General features: G+C 46.9%; 1 protein-coding gene across 1 annotated transcript in view; it reads left to right on the forward strand.

Annotated features, from left to right (window-relative positions):
* The first annotated feature begins 209 nt into the window (after positions 1–209).
* LOC119442353 (uncharacterized) overlaps positions 210–15,005 on the forward strand; it is a 188,855-nt gene continuing 174,059 nt past the window's right edge. Inside the window, exon 1 of the mRNA XM_049661609.1 lies at positions 210–417. Within this exon, the coding sequence (XP_049517566.1) occupies positions 339–417 (79 nt within the window). The 5' untranslated portion in view covers positions 210–338. The remainder of the gene's footprint in view (positions 418–15,005) is intronic.

Raw genomic sequence — 15,005 nt, forward strand, 5'->3', positions numbered from 1 at the left:
GCTATTACTTGAACTTGAACTGACCTCACTTGCGTTAGGCCTCCAACATTTCCTTCTACACGTTGCTCACGCGTCGAAACTCTATAGCCTCCATCGCAGCTGTTCCCCTCATTTTTTATCCCTTGTTGAGCTTAGCGAAATTGGATGCCATTTACATAACGAAATATAAAACTTTTCACCGCGTCTTTTTTATCGTATAGTGACTAGTGTCGGGTAGCGCAACCGTTTGAACGAAGCTGTCAGTCTAGTGTAGCTTTAGTTGAGCTGTCTCTGAGCAACGGTGGACTTGCGGGACATTTGCAGCCCTCTGGAATTGTCGGAGGAGACAATATTTGCAAATGTGCATTGCGCAGGACACGATGCGCGCGTTTTTTGCTGCAGCGGGGTTGTTCCTCATGTTCGTTGTCACGGCTACGGGTGAGTACAATCTAGCAGTAAGCCTAGTAGCCCAAATTATATTACAGATCAATGCCCGGCCGCGGCCACAACATTCAGATGGGTGCGTAAAACGAAACGCTGTGTAACTTTGCTTTACGTGCACGTTAAAGAACCACAAGTTGTTAGAAATAATTCGGTGCCCTCCACTACGGCGTCTCTTATAGTACTTAGCCAGCGGTGATTTGGGAGATCAAACCCCGTCAATCAATCAATTGAACATAGATTGCTTTTAATGGATGGAAGATTAAATACCAATATACCGTAGGAAGTCCAGCAATGAAGCATTGTGATGGTACCTCTTGCTACGAAATAATTAATAAAACATAATTCCGGTATATATAGGACATGTCGGCGTAGTTTTTTTAGAGACTTTCCAATAACATGCCATGGCTATGGCATTTAGATTAAATCCTATCCACGCAATCTGCCATGACACTCGGAGACACAACATCTGGACCCGTGTCCGCAAAAGCAACTTACGAGAAAATTTCAGCCGATCCATGTACTGGACATACCATTAGCGAAGGCGGCCAGCAAATTAAAGAGTACTTACGCACGAAAATCTTTGTGAATTCGGCTCTTGTACATGAACAGCCAATGCATATAACAGGTGGAAAGAGGCACTTAAACGGCCTTTTAGGTAGAATATCTGATCAACACAGGCAACAAACTGGAATGTTAACAAAATACATCCTACTCACTTAGCTGCACATTCCGACGCCTTGTTTCTGAATCTGATCACTTTCTACCGCGATGAATTCTTTGTTACAAGCCAGCAACTTTGTGATACGTAGGTAGGCTCCAGTCTAGCATCGTTTCGGTCCTCATCAATAAAAACATTTACCTAATGCTGGGATCAGACCCCGTCCTGTCAGCGCAACCGCCCAATGCTAGAACCATTAGACCCTACTTGTATGACTTTTTTAATTTTTATTGCCAGACTTGAGCAAAATACGAAGGGAAATATACATAAAAAGTGTGTTCAATAAAACTGACATAGTGGACATCACAAACAGGAAGTGCCTAAAGCTGCCGCAGTCATAACACGACTGGGATTGTCCTTCAAAATTTCTTTTTAAGTTTGCTAAAGGTTACACCCTGGTTAGCCATGGCATACGATAATCCTAGGTTTTAAGGACGCCTAAATGACTAATTATAGATTTCTAAAGTACGTACGCACTAGTATTTTATCTTGATCAGAATAGAAGATGTCGTATACAATAAAGTCTAATTGTCATAAAAGGAGAAAGGGTGTTCTGCCTTCATTATCGTATGCTAAATACCTTATATGCTGAGGATCCCTTATTTTCCTAGTCCACACTCACGTGCATACACCACTTGTGTAAGTGCCGAATAGCCCTTTGAGACGACTGGCGCGTGCGTCACGTTGCATAGCGCAAGTGAGAGCACGGGCGTGTGCGCCAGTTTCTTTTAGAAACCAAACGCAGGAGTGAAAAGTGCGAATAATAACCATCCTTACTACTGTGTTTGGTGTGCGTCACATCGCACTACGACAAGTTACTTATCAAAGCGACAGCGTTCCATTTTGTCCAAATGTTCCCTCACTGCAGCTAGCGCTTAGAGGCACTACATGTGTCAGACTGCACCGCCTTTGGACCTTGGTCCACATTCCCTAGTCAATTTCTTGTGGTATCTAGCACTATTGGGGGCGAGGAGTTACGGAGTCGCCATCTGTCGGAAGGGCCTCGCTTGCGTAGTATGAGGGATAACGCGGCGCGCTCTTCATAGGTTTGGCTGTCGGCGCTCAATAAAAACACCACGCGGGAGCCCTCCTGGTCATTTCTGTATGTGCTCCCCAAACGAGGGAACTTTCTTACTGTCAAAATAATAATCTTGGGCAAACAGACGCAGAATAGTTTACAGTCACGATCTCGATCTTTGCCGAATACATTCAGTGAACGCCCATTGCGCGCGGTCATCGTGATGGAGTCGCCCGAACCGACCTCGCGTGAAAGGTATGCAATCGCTGAGAGCAAACTATGTGAAATATGTTCTTATAGTGCGCTGTATAACCAAATGGAGCATAACAGAATGAGCATAACAGAACGAAGCCTCAATGCAGCGATCGCACGGGTTTCGCAGCGACCGACTGCACGCCTGCATGCACGTCCGCGCACAATGTTTCGCGTTCGCTGCGAGCGCGTTTTCGGACCGTGCCGTTAGCTTTAGGCCGCAGTATATGAACATTTCACAGTACACAAGCAACCATCGTTGCGTTGACGCTGTCAGAGGAGTTAAAAACTAATTTCTTCACAACTAGGGACTTCAACGCTTTACGGCGACTCGTGATGTGCTATCGCAATGATTCAATCTTTGTTCTTTTCTTTTAAATTATTGGACATTTCAAAATCTTTATTTCTGAACTTGCGTTTGCACAATCTTGCGATGTCTTGCGCCAAAATCACTGGTTGGTTGAGGTCACCAAAAATGAACTAATAAATTTTGAAATAGAAACAAAATTAACATTTGCGGTTTTAGTACAGAAAAAATATTTGAAACTGAATATTTACTTGTAATGACAGTATTGTGAGAAAAAATTTTCGAAAATGTTTTTCTCATAGGTTTCCCCCCTCACCTATAGTACCACTTCAATCGTGCACCGCTAACTGATATATCTGACGATAGGTTTTTGGCACGCTTTTCGTTCCAAGCTTCGCGACCTATTTAGGTGAACCTTGGACGCAGCGCGAAGTTTAACAGCTTCGCGTTGTGCGCGCGAGGTTATGTGTGCATGTTTTCTTTCACCGCAGCAAGATATCGACGGTCGAGAAGATAACGAACAAGCTATCACTGAAGTGGTCTACTGTGCGTCGCCTGCTTGCCGAGATCGGCTTCAAGCACAAGGAGTCGCAGCATTGGTGGGAAGCAATCAATCGACGGTGCTACACATCGCTCAAAGACGATGCTAGACTCTCGGCTATCTTACAACACTGCTGTCAATGACCATTCGCGTACAGAGTTGGCAACAACGTGTCTTTTCATTGAAGGTTGCTTTCGCAAATCTCATCTGTTGAGACATTTGTAGGTTTGTTTCAGCCGCGTACGCTTTTCTCATTTCTCCTTTAAATGATTAAGACTTAGAGATTGACTCTAACCAAATAAGGAAATTTACTAGCCCGACGTTTCGGAACCAATTCGGCTCCTTCTTCAGGGGGTATTCTTCGGGGGTGGCGGTGTGCCGCTTTTAAAAGGTCCGTCGTAACAAAGGAGAGGAAGGGGGAGAGAGCGTAAGGTGCGGAGACACTTGGCAGGGCACCTGTTCTAGACAGACAAAATAGGTGGTGGGGGTGGGGCGAAGGGAAGGGAAGAAAGGACCCCCCGCTCTAGTCAGCAACACCAAAACAACTCGTCCCCCCCTCCCCTGTCCCTCGTCAACGCATTCCCGCGACTAAAGGGCGCCCAGCATCGGTCAACCCAGCCGACCAGCGACGCCGAAGCCCCCGCCCCCCACCCCACCCCCACCACCTATTTTGTCTGTCTAGAACAGGTGCCCCACCAAGTGTCTCCGCACCTTACGCTCTCTCCCCCTTCCTCTCCTTTGTTACAACGGATCTTTTCAAAGCGGCACACCGCCACCTCTGAAGAATACCCCCTGAAGAAGGAGCCGAACTGGTTCCGAAACGTCGGGCTAGTAAATTTCCTTATTTGGTTGGAGTCAATCTCTAAGTCTTAATCACCCCACCCCCACCACCTATTTTGTTTGTCTAGAACAGGTGCCCTGTCAAGTGTCTCCGCACCTTACGCTCTCTCCCCCTTCCTCTCCTTTGTTACGACGGACCTTTTAAAAGCGGCACACCGCCACCTCCGAAGAATACCCCCTGAAGAAGGAGCCGAATTGGTTCCGAAACGTCAGGCTAGTAAATTTCCTTATTTGGTTGGAGTCAATCTCTAAGTCTTAATCAATTTTCCCAACCAGACAGGTAATTCTGTCGAAATGTTTAGCTTCAACTCCATGGTATTGCTCCATCACTTCACCACGTCTGCCGAAAAACACAGCGACACAGTATATGAACACACCCGCCGCTCGCAGTCGGCACCAGACTTTCGCGAACTTTCCTCGTCGTAACTTCACTTTGGAGCAAAACAAAACACCACGGAACAAACACGGAGTACGTTTCTTTGCAGTAGTGTCTCACCGCGGGATCCTGTTTTCAGAGGAAGCGTAGCGCAGCGTCACCGATGCTCGCTGCAATCCTTCTTCGCCGGATCACGGCTCAGAACAAACGCCCGCACAAATGCACAAATGGTGCATCGCAAGCTCACAATAATTTTTCCGGCATGATAGACCACCATAAACAGTTTCCGAATTCACTGTGACGATGGGCAGACGCAAACAGCTGACACGATTCGGCCGCAGTTCGAAGCGCGGGCCGTCATGTTCTCCGTCGGCCGGGTCACCGGCCGTCCGGCTCGTGACGTCAGGCTAGAGTGCGCGCCCATTGGTGGAGGCACCTGTGCATTCGCCTTTAAGGTGAGGATGCCGCTGACTTCTAAATTCGTACACGACTATAGATACCCAAGTTGGTTTCAAAGGCGTTCATTGAAGAGTGGCACACACCTATACTGCCGGATACCCCGTGACCAAAGTTGGCATCAAAGAGGTTCATTGGAGATCAACACAGAACGAGTGCCACATTCCCAGTGCTCGAGATCGGCGTCAGAGTTTCACGGAACAGCGGTACATACCCAGTCCCTGATCTACAGTGAGGCATGTCAGCGTGAAGGAGGTCCGTTAAAGAGCGGCACGTATATACACATTGCCAAATAATCAGTGGCCAAAGTTGTTCCGACTATTGGTTTCGAACCCTGTTCCCTTAGCACAGCTAGCAGGCCGATGCGGTACGTATTCGCCCACGAACTGCGCAGGGACCCAGGTAGGCGGGTAAACGGTTAAATATAAACATACATAGATATCCAACTTGGTCGCGGGAAGGTTGTTTAGTACCCTAACAATGCTGACCCATTAAAAACATCAGTCAGTATGCCATCGCAAACGCTGTCATGCAAACGTCATCTCCATCATCATCGCTTTGTTCCGGTCGTCGCATACGTTCTCGTCACACACAAAACTTCTGGCGTTACACAAACGCCTTGGTCCATCTGGTAACGCTTTCCAAGAACCAAGAAGTTGGATGGCCAGCTATCTGCAAAAGACGCCGCGTAATATTGATTCCCACATTCCGTGCAATATGCGTAATTCATTGTTACATTTTGCCAAACAAATAACGCGAAATTTAAAGCGCGGGATTCTAAAGAAATCGCCAAATATTGTTCAGCGATCTACCAATAACAAATTATGTCACATGTTGTAGAAGTCCCCGAAAGCTGGGAGCCTTTGAGCATTCATTGAGATAATTTAATCTCCTTGTTCGATCGCTCCCTCCTATCGTTATCTGCTTCTCTTTCTTGGCTGCCGTGTTATCCGTCTTCATCTTCATCTGCTCACGTTCCTGACCGGGGAATTTTATACATGTGAATTGGAATCTAGAAGACTAGGGTACTGGGTTGCGATGATATACGGTGGCGCCATCTACCAGTAGCTTTCCGTGGACGTGGTGTGAGGGATAACTATAGGTGCACTCGTCTATGACATGATTTGGCTGTCGGCACTGAATTGATACACCGAGCGGGCACCCTCCTATTCATTCCTCTAAGGGTATTAGGAGCCAGGGATGTTGTTCACTGCCAAATTAGCGCTCCTGGGCAATCTGAAAGCAGAAACTCTTTACAGACGCTGTCTCTTCTTAAATACAATGCACGGCCACAACCAACCGGCTTTTCGCGCGAAAGAATCGTCGAGTGATTGCAATGTGAAATATACTTTTGTTTTAAGCCGTCCGTACAATCGTATTGCACTGAGCCAATGACGGCTCAATGCAGCTATCGTGGATGGATACGCGGAGCGCAGCGGTGGCCTTTCGTATTGAAGGTTCGTTAGCGTGTGATCGAAGACAATGACGATGGTGAGGCGCACACCTTCAAAAGTGTTGCTCAGCGGTGCCATTTCGTTTTGAAGGATCGTTATTGCGTGATAGAAGACGATGACGATGGTGACCCGCACACCAATAAATGTGTTGCAGAGCGGTGCCCTTTCGTATTGAAGGATCGTTAGCGCGTGATTGAAGACGATGACGATGGTGAACCGCACACCATCAAAAGTGTTGCGCGAATTTTTGCACATAGAGAAGACCCAATGGCGGGATGTGTAAGACACTGACAAATTTGGCGTCAGTCCGCACATTTCTTGACGTGTTTTTACTCTTCGTGCCATAGGCCCTTTTTGGTGCCATCTTTTGCTCACGCCGCCACCAGATTTTCGCGATATGGAGCATATAATGCTTCCGCATTAAAATTTACAGGGTCGCATGTTTCCCCAGATTATAATCAAGGGATGCGAGAAGTTTCACGCACACAGCTGTAGCATATGCGATGAAAAGATTTTGACGATTATGTTCAAACGTACTGAGTCGATAGGGTATACGTCCTTCGGATCAATGAAATACATTTTTGGGCTCTCTGCTTAAAACGTCAAATTTATTATAGGGGTTTGAAAATGTGCATCGTTACCGATCGGAGCGGTGCCGCTTCTCTAAATTTTCAGCCGCCCTTTCCCGCGATACGTAGCGGGGCCGAGTGACATAACAAGGGCGAGCGTTCCGATTGGTTACACTCGCATCGTCCTCGGCACTGCTAAGAATATGTCACTTCATTCAGCTTATTGTTTTTACTATATGTATGGATAGTACTTTGCGTATTCTTAAAAATAAATACACACATGTAATAAACATAGACGTGTTTTAACCTATGGTCCACTTCCGCCTCAGAATGCCGTCTGCTGCTGTGGTGACGGCAGCCGATAGACGCGGTTCCCAATGAAATAGGTGCGTGATGTCTTTTTTGGTTGCAGGAACATGTATGGGTCAGCGTTGTACGACACTCGTATTGCACTGCAGGAGCGTGCAGGCAGTAAACGGCAACGACTGCACGCTGTAGCCGACAAGAGCACTGCGCGTCAATGTGAACACCAACCTACTTGGCCAACGCAGCGATCCCTCGCAGTTTTGAAATGAAAGCGCTTTTAGCGGCTACCGCAGCTTGCTCATTTGACAGAGAGAAAGGTGTTGTGTATAATTTATCTACAATAGTAGCAGAAAAATATCGTAACAAGCTGAGATCCGGAAACGAAAAACCGCTACGAAAGCGTTACAACGTTACAAAAAGTCCGTCAGAGAGCCGCCATATTGAGTTACACTTTAGTATTGTGGTAACGTCTCTGTCTCCCACTCACTAGGTGGGGATTCGATTCCAGCAGTCCGTGTATTACAGCGTAGCTGTTAAGGGCTCACTCTTCGATGGTCGCGTCCGAATGCAGAAAAAACTCTCATTGGCTGTATGCTGTATGTGCGAGTGAAAGCACGCGATGGACGCGCGCTTTCACGGGGAGCGACCGCACGGCGGAGAGCAAACGCGACTTCTTCTGTCGCGCGAAAGGCCGTTGGGGGACGGGAGAGAGGGAGGGAAGGCGACTTTTAGCTACGGCACCAAATGCGCATCTTGGGACCGGGTGCAAGGGGAACTGGTGACTCAATCTCCTACGCGAAAGGAGGTCAGCGGGAAGGCAGCATGGGAGGGAGGGGTTGCGACTTCTGCTCTGAGAGCAACTTCTGCTCTGAGCGCAGCGCCGGGCGATAGCGCGCACCGTATCTTGAAATCGATCGGCAACATGGCTCCTACCTTAGTATGCGCTGTGCTTTTGGCACTAAGTTTCCGTTCAAGCGATAGACCGCATGAACCTTCGCTCGCTGCTGCTGGCGCGCTTGCTCACGCCAGCGTTTTGACAGCGGTTGTGTGCGGTCACACAAACAACGCGCAGAACTGTTGCGGACGGTGGCGTTTTGCCCGCGTTAACGCGCGCGGCGTTGGTGACGTGTTTATGAAGAATGTGCCAACCTTTTCCGTACACGCTATGGCGGTGTACCATAGCGACCATAAGGTACCTGTGGTCACTAAATAAATGAAAACCACCGGATCATGCATATTTCTCATTTTTTAATACTTCAAATAACCAATTACACCATCACATCTCAAAAGTCCTAATTGGAAATACATAATTCCCACCATACTACAGCTTCTTGGTCTTCCATCTCCACCCGAGTGGAAGGGCCTGACAGTTTTTTTTCCTTCATTTTTTTGCCATTCTAGCGTAAGAAGACAGACAGCAGGACCTCTAGCCTAGCTTTGGCATCACTTGTTTTTGCCGCTGACGGCCACAAAGAAATCTTACCAGCGTAATATAGAAAGAAACCGGGAACATACCTGTTATATATTCACATTTTACCAGGCTATCATCAAACCGAAAAACATTCGTGAGGCAGCAACATTCATATGGGGACCAATTACTTGTGAAGCTGTTTAGGCTGCATTATGGGCTGCATACATTATGAAATCATGCATTTTTAGTGGCACGAGCAGCGAGTGACACTCTTGTTTCTTAAGCATCGACTTCCGGTCTACCACCAACTTCCGGTTTGTGTGAAATTCAAGAAATGTTTCTAAAATCAAAATAAACCAAAAAAAAAATAAAAACTGTGTGAAATCGATGGTTCTACTTCCTGTTGGTGATTGAAATGACATAAGAGTATAAGATTAGTTAAAATTTGAGTTATTAAGTGACAGGAATGATGAGAAAATAATTAGAAATCACTAATTGCCGTACACCCATGTGCGTGGTGGTTTGTCTCCATGTGCGTGGCGTGATCCCGCCCGTTCCGTGCGCTATCGAAGTAGATGACGAGGACGCCGGGCCTAGTGTAGTGTAGTGTAGTTTACACCGTTTACATCAACGATTCACTAGCATTATCTTGCTTGTGTCGTACTTCACTTTAATGCCACAAAGTTAACACAAGGAAAACACAAAGTTTACCCAAACAATACACCTGGGTACGCCAACGCCGAGGTGCGAGTGCCACTAGCAGACATGCACCTAAGTCAAGGATTAGCGTCGTTTCTCTCTTTTTTCCTTTCGTGCGGCACCACATTACGCCGACACAAGCGCCGCCGCGGTCACCGCACCTTCCATGCATCTGCCGCAAGCGCTGCTGCAGCCGCGTTGGCACCAAGGAAAATATACCTGGTAGCGAAGATTTCATAGAAGCTCAAACGTTCAAAACATGGCGGTTCATCGACGGTTGTGACGGGAAGAAAAAATAATGTGACGCCATATCCGTTAAAAACAGAAGTGACGTCATTTTGTTCTCAAAGGCTCGAAATTTGTTTTGGTGGCCTACCATTAGAGCTGTATATTCAAGTGCCCCGCTATTCGACTTGATGGGAATTTCGAGCTTTTAGCACAGAAAGCTATAGAGGAAAAGGTCAGCCGTATACGCGTGCCGAAATCGCACCGCTGCGCAGAACATACTTTCTTTCGAGGCCGACGAAAGCTTTGGGTGTAGAGGGCTGGTCCCGTCGTATTACGCCAAGCCCGTCAACCAGCGCAGCCGCACAAAATCAGCTAAGGTAAACAATTACCTGGTGGTCGTAACACTACTTTTGACTGGACAGGTTAAGAAACGATTAAACTACCCGGGCCACGAAATTCAGACGAACGTCGACAAGCAAAACAACACCACCTGTGAGGGGGCCGTATTGTAACAGGTGAACTTTACGAGCGCGCCTTTCTGCACACTTCAAGAGCTGCATAGCATTGTAAGTGATAGCGGTGTCAACGCCGCCCCCTCCGATGGTTGGCGCTGAAATATAGCATATATTTATGATGAAAAATTAAAACAGAAATGTTTTTTTTATCGCCACAGGTATTCAAAAGTGATTAGGATTTTTATTTTCGTTGAATGAATCACACTGTGTCTCGTTTTATTTAAAATATGCTTTTTTCTTTCCCAATGTTTCTTCCCTCCTCACATAGTCGCGCTTCAATCGCTGCTCCCTCTAACCACCCTTACTGATGTCGGTGACAATTTGTTCTGAACCGCTTTTCGCCCGAAGCTTCGCGACCAATTTGGATTGACCTTACCGGCACCTCCGACGCTCCTGACGTTATTCGCCGGGAGATTGAACTATAGGTGGCAGCACCGTCGCCGCGTTAGTGTGGATAGGCGGTCGACGGTGCGCACTGAAATGTACGCGACAACGATCCGCTGTGAACGATTTGGATCGATTCTCTGGTTACGAAACGCTCTCACTGCAGTGAGGTGATCTTCAATTGCCCTCCAATTCCACATTATTGCACAAAATGCGCACAACGTTTCTATTTATTAGAAAGAATCACAAATTGTCATTCAATGGGGGACTGACACTCACGCATCCTCTGCTTCGGCGCTTTCTCGGGGCTTTTTGTATATGTTTCGCTTGCGTTCCGCCTACTCTGTTAGTATTGTTGCGTTAGTTATTACTACCTCATTCTCTGCAAACCTTGCACTCGTTTGAAAAGGCCTGTATTCCTGTACAACGAAGGCAACGTAGCAATTTAAGTTAATGCCCACTCTACACCACCAGTTGATGCGCGCTCTACGGCTCCTTTTCTTATTATTTTTTCTTTATTCGCTGTGAAATGCAAGCAATTATGAGTTCAATTAGGCAAGCTAGGCCACTGTGACAGTACGTTAGTATGATCTTCAGGTTGCTTCGGAGGAGATTATTTTTATCGTTCTTGCATGGTTACGCGCACGACAGCGATGTGACAAAGTTGTAATTATTTGAGGAGCTAAAATCATTAGGTATTTTAATTTCAGCTAATAGTGGGGACTGTCTTGCATCAAGCTAACCACACCACATTGAAGAGTGAAATGAAATTATAATAGGCGCCTTTCAACTCAGTGTTATGACGTATACTCCGTCTAGAGACTGCCGTCTCACGCGTTATCTTCGTATAATGCCATATTTAGCTCTCCTTTTGTAGCAGCTAATGCAAATACAAAAGCGCGCGACTTAATTTTGAGGCGAAATTAATGCGCCCTGTGGCATCAGAACCACCCAATAAAAGAACATCTCTCGTCGCGTAATCACTAAGCGAGAGTCATGCAGTTATCGCACTTATCATAATGCAATTATCGTAATATAAAGTGTACAACGAGAGATGATTTCAGTCACGCTCGCGATTCTTTTTTCTACTGCTGAATGATGTTCACACCTCTTCGTTCACGTTTCGTGCTATCACATAGAGTTATTCAGATTGATCAACACACCGTGACGAGTTACTAAAGCGCGGCCTGCACGTCTCGCTGCTACCAATTCATTTAAGTATAACAAGGTAAAATGCATTTTTTGTGATGTTCTCGAAAAACAAAGCGATAATCAAATTGATATGACTGGGGCGCACCAAGGGTGCGACAATCACACATCATCGGCTCAACATGGGTATTCACTGATCTTACTACAGCGCAAATTTAAGGCGACAGCCCATCGCTATATACTGTTGTACACCGTCAAACCATACAGACCAGTAATTGTGACTGTGCTACAACCAAGGAAGAAGCGGTCTTTAAAGCTATTGACTCTGTAGACGTACATATTTAAACGCGTAGTGCCTACCATACGACGCGGGGGCAATCCAAACTATCGGTAGTTCAGCCAGTACCCACCAGGCGGCGACTCTGCTCGATCTCGCGGCCAATAACCGCAGAAGCGCAGGCTAGGTGCACAGGCACCGTCGCCATACTCTTTCACCCCTCGCCCTACACGTCTCCATCACTGCAGCGCCATCTCGACACTCTTTCCCCCTCTCCCCTACCCATCTTCATTCCAGCAGTGCCGGCACCTGCGACGCGCGTCATGTTATAACCACCGAAGCGCAGGCCATATGCAGAGGCGCCATCGCCACACTCTTTCCCCCCTCTCCTACCCATCTTCATTGCTGCAGCGCTTTCGCCACACTCTTTCCTCCTCCCCCCACGAATGCGCGTGACGTTTTAAGCATAGAAGCGCAGGCCACGTGCACAATTCTCTCTAACCGTGTCGTCTCCATACCTGTCGACGCCCTGTGATACGGACGTACGCCGCCCAGGATACGTACCCACACTGGGAACGCATGCGGAGGATGCATACGGGGGCCATAGCTGAACAGCTTCGCTGTAATAACACCGGAAACACCTACTCTATATCAATGTGGCGAACTCGCGGAGACATCCGTCTCTTTTCGCTTCATGTAGCGCAAGCCATCAAACGTTGCGCGACGGGCCGCCGCGTCTCCATTCACCGGGCGAAGTTCGTCTTTAATGTTTGCTCCACGTAGTCAAAGCTAAAGGGAAAACTTCCGTAGAATATAAATGCTGGAGCACACTCGGCTCAGATAAATTACACTTAGAAAAATATTGCTCAACAGCACAAAGGAGGCGGGTAATAGCGACGGCCTCACGGTGTAAAAGTTGAGGGAGAACACCGTGGCTTGAGAGGAGGGTAATGTTTCATCACTAGTAGCTGTTTTATTATATTGTACAGGCCCAACATTTATGTGAGCAAGCAATCCTTGTGAGATACCCTCTGTGTCTAGGCAAACAACAAAAACCATTTCAGGGACCTTTTAAGGCCTATACGTAACCACGCTGGTTCCATTCCAGCACTACTATTCCGTTGTTTCGGGCTGTGCCTGAATTAATTCATGTGGTGGTTGAGCACAGTGATCCATGTGGCTGTTTGCGTTAACATGGGAACTTCGACTGCAGAAGTCGTACCGCGGGGTGGCAGATTGACGAAACTGAACCAAATCCTTATCCTGAATTTCCGCGTGTCAAACAAAGAAATAGGAAACAAACGTGAAAAAAAGTGGGTCGAAGATGAGTAATGGAGTTTCTGCACCAATTGCGCAAAACGAGCAAGATGATAGGTGCATTAGACAAGTGCACCAAATAACAGTAATAAAACTTGAAAAGCTGAAACAGATACTATGGAATCATCCGTGTAGTCAATAATGGGGACGGGCGCCAAAAATGTATATTCATTGCTAAGCTTCTCTTTTATTCATATTTAAATAGGGGGATACAATCTAAGTACACAAATATCTGAGAAAACTAGAACTTATAATGAACAAACTTTCTGTTTCTTAAGAAACTGCTAATGATGAGTTCTAGCCATCAGCAGTACACAAGTATCGGCAATTATCTGTCAATAAGCGTTGTGCAGTTTTAATGATGCAATCTGATTTAGAGAACAAGAAAAAAGAAAGAAGGAACCTATATTTTGCATGAGTGAAGTCGAAAAAAGAAAAAGAAAATGGACTATCTTCTTCACGGGTTGCGGCGTGTACACGTAAAGATAACACCTCGAAATCTGGATTCGAGTAAAATAATGATACTTAAAAGACGCTATACAGCTCAAGGCTTGCCTGGGTTAGATCAATGCTGTGAAATGAATGAATTTGCTACGCTCGAAGTAGGCAGGAAAACCAAGTTTAGGAATGCAGACGCCTGGGCATTTCTTCGCCGCACCACTACCTGCTCAACTAATTGGTTCTGCAGCGTTCCTATCGGCAGATGATTACCGTCATGGAAGCTTATCAACTAGGAGGGCCTTTTCCAGCTACACCGCACGTGAGGCAGTCGATTTATTTCTTGTGTCTCGTACTTTTTCATCAGTAATACTCGTTGGTTAATCTTGTTCATGCACCGGGCAATCATGACATAGAGACGGGCGTGATACCAGGATGAGAGTGTTACGTCTCAATCTGGACGAGCGTATACCATGAACGGTTCCCAGGAGGTGGTCCATTCATCGGCGCGCGCACCGACAATGACCGGGCGTGTCATAGACTGTGACACGTTAACAAGGGAGCTCGCGTCGAGGCAACATCAACCACCGCCATCCATGGATACGCTAATTACCGCGAAGATCACTACCTAGTCCTCATCCTGACAAGAAGGCCGTCACTCAGAGCCCGCTAATTGATGAAATGGCCATCGTGGCCCAAAACCGTGGAAACAGCTTCAAGCTCAGTTTCCCAGGTGGCCACTCATAAACTCAGGAATGCGGGGGGGGGGGGGGGTGCGACATTGGAGGTGGGCCAGGCGCAACGGTGCGTCAATTCGTGAATGCGGCAGAAAAGACAACGCGGTCGATTAATTCGAATGCCACTAAACCCTGTGGGGAGCGCAAGGAAAGAGACAGACGCGTTTGTCGATTGGAGTGTTTTGAGTCAAAGCGTGTCCGAAACACCAGGTGAGGAAGAAAGCGACTTTCGGCGAGGAGGATGACAATAGGCCGGGGGCAATCATGTTCCCCCTCGTTGAGTCATCGAGGGGAGACCTGGATGGATGGATGGATGGATGCTATGAACGTCCCCTTTGAAACTGGGTGGTGGGTTGCGCCAATGAGCTCTTGTTATTATGTGGCCTAATGTCCTACCTTTATTTTTGAGAAACACACAAATACAAAGAATTCCAGGAATCAACCTTCATGAACCATTACTGGGAACTCTGTTTCCGTACGTATCCGTTCTTTCTGGTCTCCATACTTTTCTGCCACCAAACCTTCAACCACCTCTTACTAATCTCTATAGCGGACATGTTTACTTTTCCCATGCTAAACCTGAACCCAAG

This window comes from Dermacentor silvarum, chromosome 1, assembly GCF_013339745.2.
Source record: "Dermacentor silvarum isolate Dsil-2018 chromosome 1, BIME_Dsil_1.4, whole genome shotgun sequence".
In the NCBI taxonomy this organism is placed as follows: domain Eukaryota; kingdom Metazoa; phylum Arthropoda; class Arachnida; order Ixodida; family Ixodidae; genus Dermacentor; species Dermacentor silvarum.